Source organism: Myotis yumanensis, unplaced genomic scaffold (assembly GCF_028538775.1).
Source record: "Myotis yumanensis isolate MYYU_CA2020_CCGP unplaced genomic scaffold, mMyoYum1.0.hap1 SCAF_11, whole genome shotgun sequence".
Lineage (NCBI taxonomy): Eukaryota > Metazoa > Chordata > Mammalia > Chiroptera > Vespertilionidae > Myotis > Myotis yumanensis.
This window is the reverse complement of record NW_027223762.1, coordinates 13,027,107-13,044,805: the sequence shown is the minus strand read 5'-3', so window position 1 is coordinate 13,044,805 and position 17,699 is coordinate 13,027,107. Positions and strand designations below refer to the sequence as shown.

The following is a 17,699-nucleotide window of genomic DNA, read 5'->3' as shown; positions in this document are numbered from 1 at the left end:
GAGAGCGAAAAAAGAGAATGAAGTAGAAGTGGGGAAGAGACTCCCCGTATGAGGAGCAAACTCCAATAGAACTGCCACTAATCTCAACAAATTCCAGCAACAGATCCCTGGAGATGAATGCAAACTACAAACCACCAATAATATCCAGAGGGGTAAGGGAAAACAGAAGCACAAAAATAACTGGGGTGGGGTGGGGGAGGGAAGGGAAAAACCAGCAGAAAAAAAAAAGAAAAAGAAAAAGAAAAAGAAAAACAACCTCACAACCAGTCCTAAAAAAGAAGAAAAAACACAAAACAAAACAAACAAACAAATTAAAAAAAAAAAAAAAAAAAAAAAGCCCAATATATTCAACAATCAAGAAAACAATAGAAAGATAAGAGAGAAAAAAAATGGTTGGAAAGTGAAGAAGGATAAAGAATAGGTGTATAAGGATTTAGAGCAGTAGATTGGAAATAGGATATATAAGTAGGGTGGAATTAGACAGGGGGTAAAAAGAGGGAATTGGGAAAGTCTGGAGCAGGAATAGGGTAAGAGAAACAGGACACCAAAAGGGGAAAAGTAAGGAAGAGGGTTTTAGCAAAGAGGTGGAATTGAGATAGGGAAAATTAATGCTAAAGGAACGATGAAAATAGAATGGAGAACACTAATCCCAAAAGAAAATAAAGAGAAAATAAAATGGCACTTTAAAAAATGGTAAAATGGTAGGAGTAATAATACTGGTTAAAAATAAAAATGTGGTAATTGAAAGGGTAAAATCAGGTGATGGAAAAAGAAGAAAAAGAGAAAAAAAAAATTGGTTTCTTAGTAAAAAGGTGAAAAAATTAAAAAGAAAAAGAAAAAGAAAAAATTTGCAGTAGTGATGGTCTTTCGGTTCTTCTACTCTTCAGCCTGGTTCGCCTTAGTCCTGCCAGGTATTTAGGAGAGTGTTGAGTTTGCCTGCATTACACTGTTCCTCCGTGTTGTAAATCACAGTCCTGATTTTAAAGCAGGCCGTATTTGTGATCCAGTCTGCCTTAATTTGTATTCCCCTAAGAGTCAGTTTGTGGCTCAACCTCTGGGTGGCAGTGTTTTTGGGTTGGCCTCTGAGGCTATACAGCTTCTCTATCCTTTTTTAATCCTTACCCTGCTCTGTGTTGTTGGTGGGACTCTACATTAATGTCTTAAAAAAATCTCCCTATCCTTCAAGGCCCAAGTAAGTGCCACCTCCTGCAGGTAGTCCTCCATGATCACCAGTCAGCAACAAAGGCTCCCTCTCCCTCCCCCACTCCCCATGCATTTTCTAACGAAGTTATCCTCGTGATCCTTCTCTAATACTGCCCAGAGTGACAGTTATCTAGGTATATTTTTGGTCTCTTCAACTCAACTCTAAGCTATTGGAGAGATAGACCCTATCTTTTTTTAAAATATATTTTCATTGATTTCAGATAGGAAGGGAGAGGGAGAAAGAGATAGAAACATCAATGATGAGAGAGAATCATTGATCGGCTGCTTTCTGCACACCCCCTACTGCACTCGAGCCTGCAGCCTGGGTATGAGCCCTTGACCGGAATCAAACCCGGGACCCTTCAGTCCGCAGGCCGGCGCTGTATCCACTGAGCCAAACCGGCCAGGGCAGACCCTATCTATAAACATAGAAGATCTGTCTGCTGGGAAGTAGAGAAACTTGGACACAAACCTGAGCTGCTTTTTGTTTCTGCAGACAAACCGATTAATCCAGAAAGTCTGCATTGGAGAGAACAACGTGATAGAGGAAGAAATCCGCGTGAACAGAAGCGTGCACGAGTGGGCAGGAGGGGGCGGAGGAGGGGGCGGAGCCACCTACGTATTTAAGGTGAGGTGGGCTGTGCCAGCTGCCAGGGGCAGTGACTTCTGCGTGTCATGGGGTTGCCCCGTGACAGCCCCAGGAACCAAATGCCACTTGGTGCCATTTAAGGATGAGGAAACCGAGGCATCGGGACATCGGGCTCCCTGTCTGTCCAAGAAAGGCAGGCTCTTCTCTCGCTGCTGTACCAGCCCAATTCACCCCCAGGCCTCGGCCATGCCTGCCTCAGCCCTCCAGAGGGCCCACCGTGCCCTCCTCTGTCCTAAGGTGGACGTTCCCTGCCAGGCCCCCCAACAGGGACAGTCATGCTGAGTGTTTGCTCGGGAGGTTGTGGGGGTCAGAGCCAGTGATCCCAGGGAGTGAGAGGAAGGAGAGAGCAAAGAGACCTCCTGCCACCAGCACCCAACCTCTGCGGCTCCTCTGTGAGCTTCGGGAAAGGGGCTGCATGAGCAGCGTCTGAGCTTGAGCCCCCGGGTTGCTGTACCTGAGGTCAGAGCCCTCAGCCCACCGAGGTATCAGCCGCTGCCAGGCACACACTCAGACACGTTAAACCAGGGCTCTGGCTCTCCAGAGGGAAGCCCAGCCCCGTTTGTCAATCTCTCAATGTCTCTCCGGCCAGATGAAGGACGGCGTGCCAGTGCCCCTGATCATTGCGGCTGGCGGAGGTGGCAGGGCCTACGGGGCCAAGACGGACACATTCCACCCCGAGAGGCTGGAGAATAACTCCTCGGTTCTAGGGCTCAACGGCTACTCCGGAGCCGCAGGTAAAGCAGTCAAGCCCACCCTCACCCAGAACGTCTTCCCGGGGCCATCACACACCTGTGGCATCTTAGTCACTGATACTTGAGAGGCTGGGAGCTCTGACATGGGTACCAGCCTCCAGGGAGGAAGGGCAGGCGGCATCTTTAGGCCCCAGAGACCAACTTGCTGATGCGCCGTTTGGACTTGTGGAAGGTCACTGAGAAAATGAGATGGGCACCAGCATTCAGACCGCCAGCTCAGCCCTCCCTGGGTTTTACCAAATGCAACTAGAGTGAGCAGAGGGAAGGAATCTGGGGCGGAGTCCAACCCTCCAGAGCCCCGTGGTTCCTACCTCGCCGGCCTGGGCTGCCAGCTCACATACCTCCTCACTGGGAAAGCTCTTGCTGGAATCTTCGAGGCCGGGCTCTGTGCTAGTTGTGAGAGCAGCCACACAAACAGGACAGGCACTGAAGGCGATGTGGGTTCTCTGATTCTCGGAAATCAGCCATCTCTACAGAGAAAATGCAATTCCTTTTTGTATTTTCTCCACAATCAGAGTGAAGGAGGGTTTGGGAAGCATTTAAAATTTGAGATTAATTCAAGCAAATATTCGAACTTTCTCTTCAATCAAGAGATGCCTAGGGCTAGAAGAAAGTAGAAATAGTTATCGGGTCCACAGTAAGGAGTTGCCCCCAGCACTCTTTACAGCGCCCAGACACCTGTGCAGGTTTAATAAGTTACAAAGCACTTCCGCAGCTATTATACATGTGCTTTTCAAAACATATCCTAGGGTTTTCCAGAAAGATATTATTATTCCCATTTTATAAGAGTCAGTGAGCTCATAGAAAGTTAGGGGATTTTTTTTCTCAACATGGCCACACTGTTTCATACTCAATCCGTTTTTTAAAAAACGTTGTTGATGTATTTTTATGTGCATGATTTTCTTTTCCACATATTTGCTCCAAGGCTGCAAGATAGAGTGAGGTGTCAGACACCACCTCAGCTGGGGACTGCGTCGGGCGCAGGGTAGGCAGGTGGAGGCAGCGGAGGTGGCAGGCATGGAACCAGGCCCATGCGTCCTAATGTATTCACTATGCTCAGGGCTCGCTCTGCGTGGCCAGCTGCCAGAACTCGCCCAGGTCCCTCATGGAGCAGGGCCTTCCCTCCACCAGCTGACATCAGCACCCCCTCTGGCTGGAGAAGAGGCCAGCCCCTTGAAACCTAAGCACCTGTAGCTTCCAGAGGTGACAGAAGATCCCCGCAACTTGCCTGGGGGCTTTGGTTGCCTCTGTGTGAACTCACTCTAGACCCAAAACTGTCTCCCTCTTTGTAGCATAATAGCCATCTCTATCCACAGCTCCCGCCCTCCCCTCACCCCCACACACACCCAGCCTCCCTCTGCTGCCCCGTCTGGGTCCAAAAGGACCTCCCAGGCCAGCTAACCCTTACAGACCCAGCAGACCTGGCACCGCTGTCTCCCCAGGTCCCACCACCCATCACCTGCCGGAGCAGAGAGGGCTCTGGGCGCTTTGGGAGTAGGCTGCCTGGGGAACTGTCACACGAGCCAATATTGGGGGAAAAAGGCCCTGGACTCTCAGGAGCCAGCAGGAGCCTCAGTGCGGTCAGCCTTGGCCTCAAGACAGAGGGCACTCTGCCTGCGCTCTGCAAACAGCACTTCCTCCATAAGTGCTCACCGCAGCCCAGGCATGGTCACTCCTGCTCTGCCCCTGACCTTGGAGCAGCTCCTCAGAAGCAGGCAGGCACTGAGCTCAGAGTGGGAGGCCTTTGCACACGTGTGCTCTGCCTCCAATGCCCGGTGAGCCCTACGTGTGGTGCTTCATGAAGCGTTTCACACTCACCGCCTCCTTCGATCCAGACATAAACCTGCTGAGGCCGTCTTGTTATCCCAGGTTAGGGCTCAGGATGGGGAAGCTCTGGCCCAGTCAACAGCACAGCCCGCCGGGTTATCCGTGCCCGGTCCAGGCTCCGACAAGGAGCTCTGTGGCCACCTTGGCAGGGTTTTGATAGCAGCTGCCCAGGGAGGTGGGTCCTGGTTCTTACTGAGATGGGAAGCAGCCAATGACGCGAAGGCCCAGCACTTCGCGCTGGTGCTCATGGAGAGAGGGCCCAGGAACACGCCGAGTGTCATGCTGCCGGCCCCCGCCTGCCCCTTCCCCAGCCGAGCACTCTCAGGGCTTCGAGCCCGAGGCCTGCGGGAAGCAGAGGTACCAGGCGTGCACCCATCAGGGCGTCCAGCTGTGGCCCAAGCAGGTCTTTCCAGGACAGAGGCCTTGGCCAGGCCCAGCGGCTGAGCCAGCCCAGCCTCACGGGTTCTCTGTCTTCCCGCAGGTGGTGGAGGTGGCTGGAATGATAACACTTCCTCGCTCTGGTCTGGAAAATCTTTGCTGGAGGGTGCCACCGGAGGACAGTCCTGCCCCCAGGCCATGAAGAAGTGGGGGTGGGAGACCAGAGGGGGTTTCGGAGGGGGTGGAGGGGGGTGCTCCTCCGGTGGAGGAGGCGGAGGATATATAGGTAAAGATGATTTGTGTTCAAGGTGTCACCCCCTCCCTCTTAGTCCTAGGCCCCTCACCTCTCCCAGCCCTCGCCTGCCCTCCCCTGGCCGCCCAAGTGTGGACTGTGATGTGACCGTGCACGCCTGCCTCAGCCCGGGCACCAGCCAGAGGCAGGGTGTTGGCTTGCGAGCCAGCATCCTGCCTCAGGGCTTCCATAGCGACCGCATCAAGATCCCGTGTGGTTCTTGATCACCCCCAAAGCCGATGACAAAGAGGCTTTGGCTTCCCAGACTGTTCTCAGAGCCACCCTAGGGATGTGCTGGCTTGAGAACCTCAGAGGCCAGACTTCTGAACCCCATGCCTCCCTTTGGATGGCCTGGCCCCTGTCTTTGCAAGCCAGCTCCCTAGGGGCCTGGCTTGTGGCTTCTTGGCCTCAAGGACGCCTCACTTTCCCTTTCCTGCCCCAGCCCACCAGCTCCAGAACGGCCCACTCTCCATGCTGATGGACGCTCCTCCCAGGGGCAACGGCGGGCAGCCCCAGCCCGGCCGGCCCAGCCCAGTCCTTGGGCAAGCAGCTGGCCACTGGCCCAGCTCTCCTCTGGGCTAGCGCCTTCTGAAGCTGAGAGGCTGGGAAACGGTGTCTCCTCCGTCCCCACAGATTAGGACGCAATGCATGCACACACCGCAATGTTCTGTCTGTGTTTTGCTTTGATGTTTGCCTTAACCAGATGCTCTCTTTTCTAAGCCATGGCTGGGTGGGAGAGCCCGCGGGGGGAGTCCAGAGAAAAGCCAGCCCCAGCTGAATGGAGGGACAGGAGCCTACAGGCACAGGGGCCCTTCCCCCACGTCCCTACCCTGACCCCAGGGGACTGGAGAGCAACTTCTCAGTGCCACTGCCTGGCCAGTCCCGGAGGAGGCCCTGGGGCTGACCCAGCCTGGGAGACTAGACCTTGGCCGGCTCTTGTTCACGTGCACTGCTTCCTGCGGCCCGTGGAGTGGGGACACCCAGAGGGAGCGGGCCTGGTCCTGGAGGGGAAGGTGGCCCACATCCAGCATCTACTGAGCCCAGGGCAGCCCTGTGCCTGAGCCTCCCTTCCCTCCCCACCACCCGCCCTCCAGGCCACCCCCCACCCTGGACCCCCCGCATGACCCTCTACGCGCACGTGTGTTGAGATTGGGCACCCACCTCTCTGCGTTAAACTTCTCTGGTTTGCCCCAGGTGGCAACGCAGCCTCAGACAATGACCCTGAGATGGACGGAGAGGATGGGGTGTCCTTCATCAGTCCCCTGGGCATCCTGTACACCCCGGCTTTAAAAGGTACCCCCTCTGCCAGGTGCAGAACCAACTTCCTTAGGCCAGTTCTCCCACCCAGCTGAGCCCCGGGCTGCTGGCAGGAGCCCAGGATACACCAAGTGTCCTGGAGTCGGGAGCGTGGTCTCATGTGGGCACAGAGGCTGAAGCCTGATGACCAGGCAGGCCAGTCCTAGAAAAGGAAACAGCATTAGGGCTGTCCCCGGCCCAGCCAACTTGAGGAGCAGGTGTGTGGACTCCCCACTCCCACCCCGACCTACATAAATACATCCAAACAGCCTCTGCACCCCCCTTGCCAGAGGCACCGGGCCCTTTCCACACAGAGCAGCGCTCCAGGGGCAGTGCCCTAGGGACAGGGACCGAGAGCCCACACTGGCCGCTGGAGATAAAGCGCAGGCTGGGAAGGGTGCAGGCGGCACAGGTCCGCCCAGCTAGCCGCCCTCCTTGCCCACAGTGATGGAAGGCCACGGGGAGGTGAATATTAAGCACTACCTCAACTGCAGCCACTGCGAGGGCGACGAGTGCCACCTGGACCCTGAGAGCCATCAGGTCATCTGCTTCTGTGACCACGGCACCGTGCTGGCTGAGGACGGGGTCTCCTGCGTTGGTAAGGGGCTGGGCTGGGGCCCAGAGAGTGAGCCACAGCTGGTCTCCATGGTTCAGGGACACCTGGGACCCAGTTTCGTTAACTTCCTGACCCCCCCCATACTTGGTCTGTCTCAGCGTGAGTGCTCTGACAACTAGGCAGAGACCTAAGTGTGAGGATGGGTCATGGCTCATGAAGGAGTCTGAGTCACCTAGTGCCACCCCTAACCCAGGGCGTGAACCCCCACATCCACGCCCGGGCCAGCCGTCTCCGCTAGAACAGGGACCTGCGCTCCAAGGCCCGCCCTTCCTCCAGGGCCAGACCCGCTCTGCAGCGCCCGCCCCTCGGTCTCCCCAGCCTTCCAGTGTGTCCCCTGCAAGTCTCCTCCAGATTGAATGACCCGGGTTCAGTCCATCCGCACAGGACACGTCGTCTCCTCCCCTCCTGTGTCCCACGTCTGCCGCTGTTCCAGTTGTCACGTCTCTTTTGAGATGCAGTGTCGGGGCCAAGCAGGACCTCGGCGTGGTCTGTGCCGGTGCGGCGCTGGGACACCCCCTCCTGGGCTCTGGGCCGCGCTCTCGGCCACTGGAGGTGATTCCGAGGGTGCGCCCTGTTGTTGGGTCATCCTGAGGTCACTGTCATCCAAGGCCTGGAACGCTCCTGTGAGCCATTGCCGGCTCACCTTGTAGCCTTACCCACCATCGGACGGTCCGTATCTTGGATTAATGTCCAGTTAGACTTGTTACATGTTCCCTCCACCCCAAAGCTGCTGCTGACGGCTGTGAAGCCGGGCGAACCTGCCTCCGGCCCCTGGTCCTCTGAAAAGGAAGGTGGGCCTGTCTCCAGGGCTGAGAGGAGCAGGCGGCGGTGGTCCTGGCCGGGGCGGGCATTTCTGACGGGGCCGCTCACAGGAGTGTCAGCGTGGTCACCGGTGTCTCCTGGGGACTGTCTTCCAGTGTCGCCCACCCCCGAGCCCCGCCTGCCACTCTCACTCATCCTCTCCGTCGTGACCTCTGCCCTCGTGGCCGCCCTCGTCCTGGCGTTCTCCGGCATCATGATCGGTGAGTGTGCCACAGCCCTGGCTGCCTAGGGGAGGCAGGGGAGGCAGGACAGAGCAGTGTCTCAGGCTCTGCACCGCCCCCGAGTGACGCTCTGGGTTGTGACCAGGCAGCCCGGGCCCCGCACAGCTGTGGTTCTCTAGGAGCCCTGGTTCTGAACCTCAGCCCGACCCCTGGCTGCTCTCGGGGAGGCGGGTGGGGGACTCTGCAGGTGGGCCCCCAGCTCAAGCACAGCCCCACCCTCACCCCCTGGACTTCACCTCCAGCTCCCATCCCAGCAGGCACTGCCCCTAGTGGTTCACGCCCCTGCACCGCCTCCAGCCCCCTTCCCACCACAGGCGGAGAATGCAGAGTTGGTTTGTGAGTGTTTCCTGTTAAGCCTGGAGCCAGGTGAGCTGATGGGCAGGTTGCAGAGGGCTCCGCATGGTGCTGCAAGGCTCCTCCTGCTGGAAATGCCCAGGACAGGCGGGCAGGGACAGGAAGGTGGCAAGGGAAAGGCTCAGCTCTGAATCCCAAGTCACCCTATGATCACGGCTGCACAGTTCATGGCGCAGGGAACTGAGAGCTGGCTCCCTCGCAGGCCGTAGGGGCAGAGCTGGGCTTAGAGGCAGACTCCACCTGTGGGTCACAGTTGCGGGCTCCCTCCCTGGAGTTAGCCTACAGAACGTTCTCGCTATGTATAACAGAGATAATGCCTTTGCATGGTAGAGCTCTTTAGAATTTTTCAAAACCACTTAATATTGGTGAATTTGTTTCATTAAGACAACGCTAGGCGGTGGGGTGTGGGACAGGGCAGGGGTTACTTTCTCTGCTTACAGTGGAGATTGGAGAACAAAGAGGTCACATGACCTAGTCAGTGGCACTGGGCTTGTAAGTAGCAAAGGTGAAATTAGAACTCGGGTCCTCAGGCACCAGCTTAGACGCCAGTTTAGAGGCCTATTCGCTCTGGCAGTTCCACTCCCGGAAGCTCAGTGACGGTGAGCCCGGCGGCTCTCAAATCCATACCATGTTGGCACCACCCGGAGACTGGGCACAGCGAGACACTGAGGCGGCCTCTTCCTGAGGGACACAGCTCCTCTGAGGGCCACTGTGGCTCCAGAACGTCCCCAGTGCTTTGCTGGAACGTCTTTACACTGCATGGCCATCGAGGGCTGTTCCTCAACCTCCCTCACTCTCCTGCACACGGGGCCAGACTTTCAGCACAACCTGGTGGTTCCCCAGCCTTCCCGGGCCCCTCCCCATTTCCTCTCAGCCATTTGCCCTGTGAAACTCTGCATGTTTAATCCTGTCTTGGGTCTGCTTCTCAGGGGACCCAACTAATGTATCTCTGCCCCTGTATGATACAGCAAAGTCTTTCATTTATATGATATTGAGCTTTACATTAACCTTAAATAATGTCAATTAAAAGTACACTTTCACTTCTATAATCATTTTGTTACTATTACTAAGTGTGATGGGAAGGTTTAGATCTCAGAGGAGGAGATGGTAGTCCAGGAAGGCTTCCTGGAGGAGGTGGCCAGTGATGGGCTTCCAGAGCTGGGCTGCCTGGTCCAGGCCACTTCCATCTGTCTGCAGTGTACCGCCGGAAGCACCAGGAGCTGCAAGCCATGCAGATGGAACTGCAGAGCCCTGAGTACAAGCTGAGCAAGCTCCGCACCTCAACCATCATGACCGACTACAACCCCAACTACTGCTTTGCCGGCAAGACCTCATCCATCAGTGACCTGAAGGAGGTGCCACGGAAAAACATCACCCTCATTCGGTGAGTGCCCCGGCCATCCTTCAGGGAAAGGGGGTGTTCTAGGGGTTGGCTGCCATCCCAACACAGGTTCCTCTAGCCACAGGAGGCCAACAGAAGTGAAAGTTACTTTTAATCGAAACTCCTAGGGCACCCCTAACCCTCCCAGAGGGAGAAGGTTTAATGCTCGGGGCCATTTGAGGGGCATTAAATCACTCAACACCCTGTATGTTCATGGGGTTTGTACAATGAGAGGAAGACTACATGGGAGGGACCAGGACACTCAAGACTCACACAAGTGCCCTCCCTGAGCCTTCCTGGCCCCTTTCTCCCCTGATGGAGCCGAGTGGCCTCCTCCGAGCTCCCAGACACCCTGTGCATGTCACTCACTGAGCACCACACAGAAGTGTCTGTCAGCCATTTGTCCCTCCCTCCCTCCCCCAGAGTGCAACCCTTCAGGGCGAGGGCCGGGTCTCAGTCACCTCTGTGTCCTTGGCAAATGTCAGACACCAGTCTTCACTGAAGGACTGTCCACCACTGCCATGTCTCCCAGGCTGTCACATCTCCTGGCAGTTCTCAGACAAAACAATGGAGGCCCGGGGCTGAGTAGCAAAGCCAGGGTGAGGTGTGACCTTGAGTGTGTGTGTGCCCCCTTCCTCTCGGCCTGCCCGCCTACACCTCATCTGGCCTTCTCCTTTGCACAGGGGTCTGGGCCATGGTGCGTTTGGGGAGGTGTATGAAGGTCAGGTGTCTGGAATGCCCAACGACCCGAGTCCCCTGCAAGTGGCAGTAAAGGTAAGCGGGGTCCCTCGGGGGCCGGAGCTTGGCCAGCGGTCTCTGTTGGCCACAGTCTTTGCCGACAGCCCTCCTGTGGCTAAAGGCCTTCTCCCCTCTGTGCCCAGACGCTGCCTGAGGTGTGTTCCGAGCAGGACGAGCTGGATTTCCTCATGGAAGCCCTGATCATCAGGTAGCGTCACAGAGACACCCCACCGCCCACATGCACGTGCTTCTGACAGATGTCCCAGAGGGAAGCCCCTCCACACACCCCTCCCTCTCCAACAGCAGACTCCCCCGATTCTCAGCATGGCCTACCAGAATGGAACAGCCCCCCAATGGTTGTCACCGGGAAAAATCTCTCTGACCAAATAATCCAGTTGGTACTACTCTGCCTTCAGCTAACATCCATTCATTCTTTTCCTTGCTTCTTAAGAAACAGAGTGTGCTAGTTATAATCTCTCTCCAGGTCACTCCTCTACCAGCCTTCCACCAGCCCCAGCTCTCACGTGTGCCCCTCACGTGGTAGAAGCCTGCCCCCCCCCCCCCCGCCCCGGTCCACGCAGCAGCCTGCAACTCGTGGCCCGAGGCCCCTAACTGGGAATCCCAGTGCCAGGGCTCTGACAGCAGATCACGTTAAGGAGGACGCAGGGGTTTGACCGTGAGATCTGGCGGCTCATGGCCTCCCGTTGCCCTGCAGAGCCTCAGACATCCTGAAGGTTGGGGCAGCCTGGGCCCGCCCCTCGGTGGAAGTGGCCGAGGAAAGGAGGCCCCAGCAGTGTGTGTGATGAGCCTGTGGCATCTGGAGCCACAGGAGGACAGACAGCAGGCTCTGTACTTGCTTTAAAATTACTGACTTTCCAGTTATACATGTAATACATGATTATTGAATAAAACTTGGAAAGTATAAGACTATATGAAGAAGACCCAAGTCACTCAATCTCACTGCTTGGCAATAACTACCCGCCATTGTATTTTACCTCTGCGTGTGGGTTCCCACGCGGAGTGCCTGGCCCATCGCCCCATGCGTGGGAACAAGGTCACATGAATAAGAAAACCCAAATCCCAGGGCCTCCAGGAGGAACCCACAATGGGAGCCCTCTTTCACACGCCGTCACCTGGCAGGTCTCACCCGGTCCCTGTGGAAGGAGTCCCCACGCTCTGCCTAAGGCTGGCCTCTGAGGACTCAGACGTGAACCCTAGCAAGCAACCCGTGCATCCGTCCCAGAAAGACACTGGACGCTCCCCTGTCTCCCACCCACTTTCTCACCCAAGTATCTGTGCAGGGTCCTCCCACCTCCCACCAAATGCTCTCCTGCAGCCTGAGCTCGGCCAGGCCTGCCCTCTGGCTCTTCACCTGCTCAGGGGCGAGACAGTCTCAGCTTAGGCTCAGCACGGGCCCCTGCTTCCAGCATCGACAGAGTGCATTTACATAACGTGGCTGCTGACGACATAACTGTATCCTGCTGTCCCCACTGGTTTTCCAGACTCAGCTCAGTTACATTTGCTTACCCCCCTCTGCTCTGCAGCAAATTCAATCACCAGAACATCGTGCGCTGCATCGGGGTGAGTCTGCAGGCCCTGCCCCGGTTCATCCTGCTGGAGCTCATGGCGGGAGGAGACCTCAAGTCCTTCCTCCGGGAGACCCGCCCTCGCCCGGTGAGTCTCCCCAGTGCTCGTGCGGGGAACGGAGCAGGGCAGCTGGGAAGCAACTCCTCGGGGGGCCCCGGGAGTCAGCCCCTGGGCTTGGATGTCGGTGAAAGGCCAGGAGAGAATGAACAAACGTGGACAATGGCCCTGGGAGCTCACGCAAGGCCTGCGCAATGGATTCTCCAGTCTGGGTCCATTCGTGTGACCCGCTGACTATGGACAGGCACAGAGAGGGACAGTCATGCCAAACAGGTCGCTCACCCAACCAGCTATATCCCTTCACCCTGAACCCCACTGTCATTCGCAAATGGCAACATCCCGACCTTATAGTTTTACTACCAAAACCAAGTACTGAGATATCTAGGAAGGTGCTGTGTGTGTGTTACAGTAAAAGGGCTAGAGACCTAGGTGGGTCCAGGAATGCCACACCCTGGCCCTGCTTGGCCATTACACGGCCTTGTGGCTTAGGGCAGACTACCCAATCTAACCTCTGTATCTGCAAGGTAAAGTCCAAGGGCTAGACTGAGGGCACTTGAACTTGTGTTTCAGATCTTCTCTCCCCCGCGAGCCTCTCACCAATGGATCATTTCTGTCTCCCCACAGAACCAGCCCTCCTCCCTGGCCATGCTGGACCTTCTGCATGTGGCCCGGGACATTGCCTGCGGCTGCCAGTACCTGGAGGAAAATCATTTCATCCACCGGTGAGTCCACGTGCTCTGCTCTCCTCCCGCCTTCTGCATCTTCCTTACCCGTCTCAGGCCCACCTCTCCCTTTGAGTGCAATGATGGGTCTCCCTCCAGTGAGGACTCAGCTTTCTTTGTCTTTACAGTGACAGCCTTACTCTATCAGGGCTTCACTTGCCCCATATGTAAAATGGGTATCAAATACCACCCAGCTGGAGACCCTGAGGAGCTGCTCATAACCCCTGCCTGTGACTTGAAGTGAAACCTTCAAGTCCCGTATCACTTGAACGCTCCCTCTCCTAAAAGCTGAGCTCCTTGCCCGGCCGTTGTGACTCTGTGATTGAGCGTCGACCTATGAACCAGGAAATCATGGTTTGCTTCCCCGTCTGGGCACATGCCCGGGTTGTGGGCTCGATTCCCAGAGTGGGGTGTGCAGGAGGCAGCCGATCTATGATTCTCTCTCATCATTGATGTTTCTCTCTCTCTCTCTCCCTCTCCCTTCCTCTCTGAAATCAATAAAAAAATATATAAATTAAATAAAATAAAAACTGAGCTCCTTAAGGCACGTTAAAGGAATTCATAGTTTCACACCCTTGACTATGAGTGCTCAAAGGCAAGGACCCTGTTTTATTCATCTTCGTACCCCTGACACATACTGAGGCACAAGGAATGTTTGTTGGATAAATTAATTTTTCTGAAATACACTGAAATGAGCATAATGATTATTTGATTTACTTGTACACCTGACTTCTACTCCACCGGATCCTGCTGTTTCATTGGTGTTTGGGCTATGACCCAAGGCCAAAGGCCATGCTGTAGGCATCAGAGCACGCAGATCTCTGTCCTGTGGCTGTGCGGGACTTTCTCAGCTGACAGCTTAATTCTAAAATCTGAAAAGTTCAAGAGATTGTCAGGCTCTTTGCAAAGCTCTTCCTAATGACTCCCTTCTAATTTTGTAAGTAACAGCCTGGTGAATTAACAATTATGTGTTAGCGCACGTCTCCAAAGGGGATAGGCATATTCCTAATAATTAGGATATGAAATACAAAGTAGAAAACGAGAGGTGCTGCCTGAGGCTAGAAATGGAAGAGCATGTGCATAGCAGGAAGCTCTGCCTTCTCCCTAATAAAAATAGGGAATTCAAGATCAAGGCATACACCCACCTGGCTGCCCAAGGTATTCCCAAAACCAGGCTGCAAACTCTCACACGACCTTATCTTTTTGTCACGGCACCTCTGATCTGCAGTTCTTCCTCTTGATTCTAAGCCTTCTGAACCTCCGGGTGATTTTTCCTGATAGAAATAACAGCAGAAGCAGAGGAGGAGCGGGGCCAGGCCTTTCTGTTCTCCTCCAAAGCCACACCCCCTGCTTCAGAGCGCAGGTCAGTCTGCCGTGTTGTTCTTGTCCTGTCTGTGTGCCCAGAACTTTGCCTGCATCTTAGCTCTTTACTGTCACACGGACATGACAAAGCTGTGCCCTTTGTGGAATTCGTCCTTGGTTACAGCCACCTTTGCATCAATGTCTATGTCCTTTACGACTGGACCATCAAGGGGGACCTGTACAGTTACGTTGGTGCCTTCAGATGTCCCCCTTTGCTTCTCCCCAAGAGCATCTCTGCTTTGTCGTCTCTTCTTGCAGCATCACCGAGCAGACACACTCCCTGGCTGAGGGATCCCATCCATCTTTCCTCCAACGCATTGAAACCTGCTTCCCTGGAGCCATGATACCTGGGACCATATCCAGGGCTCTGTTATTAGAGATAATAAGATAACAGGGCCCCATTCTCTCAGGATTTCCATCGCCTCCATATCTGTGAAGAGTTACTGAAGGTCAGGGTTTGATCCCAGAGTAATAGCTTGTTGCTCCTTTTATCTTGTTTGAGAAATGAAATTGTCAGAGATAAATCAAGAATGTTTCAGATGATCTGCTTTATAAGCAAAAGGTGACTTCGGGCAGAAATTGACTGTCTCAATCCAAGCTTTGCTTCTGGGGAGCTCGGTATTAGGAAAGCATCTTTTGCATCTCCAACGGGCTGTGAGATCTGTGGCGCATGCCCACGAAAGGATCACCTCTCATTCTCTCTCCTCCACACTTCGTCTGCCCCCGATTCCCAGGCTCCCATGCAAGGGCACCCCCTGAATTCAGAGTGAACGCCCCACACACTCCCATTTTCTACTAGGTCTGTTTCCTTTGGTTGTAGTTTTTTACCACTTCACAAATTATGTGTCATTCTACCAATTCCTGGTGTGTTCTATGATACTATATTTACTTTCTTGCCATTAAATTCAAGATCACTTTTTGAAGCAACCATTCCACGCACATCAGCGTAAAGACCTTTCTGGAGCCATAAATACTGTCCCTGGTCTACTTCGCTGTATTTCTCTTGAGAAGTAATGGCTATATATCCCACTATTTTTCTTCTTTTTGGTGTCATACCTGTTACGCTTCTATGGTTTTATTAGGGCATTTTATGCACCATTGCTCCTCGAAATTCAACTTAAACCTCTGGGTCAGGTCCGTGGTATCAACAACATCCGTCTCCCTCCCTGGCCCATCATTCCAGTTTCCTAAGCCACAATTTCCAATCCAGATCCTGTTTTTAAAACACGCTACAGTTGCCCTAACTGGTTTGGCTCGGTGGATAGAGCGTCGGCCTACGGACTGAAAGGTCCCAGGTTCGATTCCGGTCAAGGGCATGTACCTTGGTTGTGGGCACATCCCCAGTAGGAGGTGTGCAGGAGGCAGCTGACCGATATTTCTCTCTCATCGATGTTTCTAACTCTCTATCCCTCTCCCTTCCTCTCTGTAAAAAATCAATAAAATTTAAAAAAAAAACCACTCTACAGTTGTTAATTCTGCACGTCCTTCTCGACCAAAGATCAGGACCTGCATGAAATCAGTTAGAAACATGCAAGCACCAGCTGTGGCCCCTAAGGACTGCTACTTGTTTCTGCCCTGGACTTGTTAGGCCACCCCAGACTCCCTGGCTGCACCCTGCTCCCACGGGAAGGCCAGGAGTGGGGGAGCCAGCAGTCGGTGGCAGGAGTGGCAAAGCCTCTGGCTGTGCCTTAGGATGCTGCCAGCAGGTAGGCCATCTGGCACTCAACGGAGAAGAGAATGTGGCTCCAGAACCTGGAAGAAGTGACTCCTCAGCCACTGGCTAGGAGGCAGGCGGCTTAGCAAAAGCTTTGGAGGAGATCCTGGAGGGGAGAATCACCATGGCTGATGAACAAGGACAACTATAGATATGTGGGCGTACCTTAACCTACTTGAATTTGGTATCATGGAAGCCATGCCGTTCCAGATGATGCCTTCAAACAGCTGGCAGAAACCAACTGGCAAGCTGTACACACAGTAGCTTCAGAATGCTTTGGTCCCTCTATTATCTGCTTTTAGCTTAATTTGTTTAATGAAATGAAGATAATCGCACCCTTTATCTCATAGGGTTGTTGTGAGAATTAGATATGAAGCACTTAGGACAATACTTAGTACATGGTAAAAGGCCAATAAATTCTAGTTTCTATTATGGTTATTTTCATATTATTGTCCTAATAAACATTTTCAATCATCTCCCTAAGCATTTCCCATTGCCCTTGAGTTCTGAGGCCTAGAATTGGCATGGTTATCTCTTTTATATGAAGTGTAACGGAGTAAAGGCAGCATAGAGCCGAGGCGGGAACTACTCACCCTTCCGACGAGAGGTGACAATCCTAGTGCTGAAACTACGCCTGTATTCTCCCAGGGGGAATAAGGAAATGCGTTTCCCATTGATTTGTTCCCAGGGACATTGCTGCCAGGAACTGCCTCCTGACCTGTCCGGGCCCTGGAAGAGTAGCCAAGATTGGAGACTTCGGAATGGCCCGGGACATCTACAGGTGAGTGAGGACGGTGTCACCTTCTCAGCCCAGCCCTCGGGAGAACGGGATGTGGCTGCTTGTGTCCTAAATCATCGCTGGCACCTTGTCAGCTGGCTGCCTAAAATTTCATTACGTTCCTTTGCAGGGTGTGGGGAACCTTAATCAGTGCCCACACTCGACAGTCTAAATCCAGGGTCACACTGCCCACCATGATCGACACCAAGTTCTTCATTAGATCGTGTCCGGTTTCAGTGCTCTAATCCTAACACATTCTGAGACACAGAATAACGGATACGCGATATGGAAAGAGTTTCTGTGTAAACTTTAACTCAGGAAGTCCAAGCGGCCTTAGTTTCCATGGCCAGGCAAGAGCACCCCGGAACTGGCGGATGCCGGGCCCAGCTCATGGGTCGCCTTTACCCACACGTGGAGACACGGAGTAGAGCTCAAAGCTCATAGGTACCTAGCTCAGCTTCATTCTTTTTTTTTTTTTTTAAATATATTTTATTGATTTTTTACAGAGAGGAAGGGAGAGAGAGAGAGAGAGAGAGAGAGAGAGAGAGAGTTAGAAACATCGATGAGAGAGAAACACCGACCAGCTGCCTCCTGCACATCTCCCACCGGGGATGTGCCCGCAACCCAGGTACATGCCCTTGACCGGAATTGAACCTGGGACCCTTCAGTCCGCAGGCCGACGCTCTATCCACTGAGCCAAACCGGCTTTGGCTCAGCTTCATTCTTTTTCCCATAATATTCTCAAGACTACATTTTAAAACGTAAAATAATTTTTAATTAAAAAACTACTTCTATTGCACTTTATCTCATGTTACTTCTTTATCTAACCATTTACAACAGTGACCTGCTCTGTGAGCTGAGCAAGCCACTCAGTGCGTGATCACTAATCACGTCCCTAATCCAGAGAGAGGAGGGAGGTCATGCAGGGCTCTTACTGTTGGGGGGTTAGG

At 53.9% G+C, this 17,699-nt stretch overlaps 1 protein-coding gene across 2 annotated transcripts in view; it reads left to right on the top strand.

Moving 5' to 3' along the window:
• The window catches only part of ALK (ALK receptor tyrosine kinase), a 572,354-nt gene that overhangs the window by 544,651 nt on the left and 10,004 nt on the right, over nucleotides 1-17,699 (top strand). The window contains exons 14-25 of one of the 2 annotated variants that reach the window (XM_070428933.1): nucleotides 1,700-1,831; nucleotides 2,442-2,586; nucleotides 4,913-5,095; nucleotides 6,296-6,394; nucleotides 6,843-6,995; nucleotides 7,931-8,035; nucleotides 9,608-9,794; nucleotides 10,475-10,565; nucleotides 10,673-10,737; nucleotides 12,074-12,203; nucleotides 12,798-12,895; nucleotides 16,660-16,752. In XM_070428933.1, coding sequence (XP_070285034.1) covers nucleotides 1,700-1,831; nucleotides 2,442-2,586; nucleotides 4,913-5,095; nucleotides 6,296-6,394; nucleotides 6,843-6,995; nucleotides 7,931-8,035; nucleotides 9,608-9,794; nucleotides 10,475-10,565; nucleotides 10,673-10,737; nucleotides 12,074-12,203; nucleotides 12,798-12,895; nucleotides 16,660-16,752 — 1,481 coding nt within the window. Of the gene's footprint in view, nucleotides 1-1,699; nucleotides 1,832-2,441; nucleotides 2,587-4,912; nucleotides 5,096-6,295; nucleotides 6,395-6,842; nucleotides 6,996-7,930; nucleotides 8,036-9,607; nucleotides 9,795-10,474; nucleotides 10,566-10,672; nucleotides 10,738-12,073; nucleotides 12,204-12,797; nucleotides 12,896-16,659; nucleotides 16,753-17,699 lie in introns of those variants that run through there. The other variant, XM_070428934.1, reaches the window with a different exon arrangement.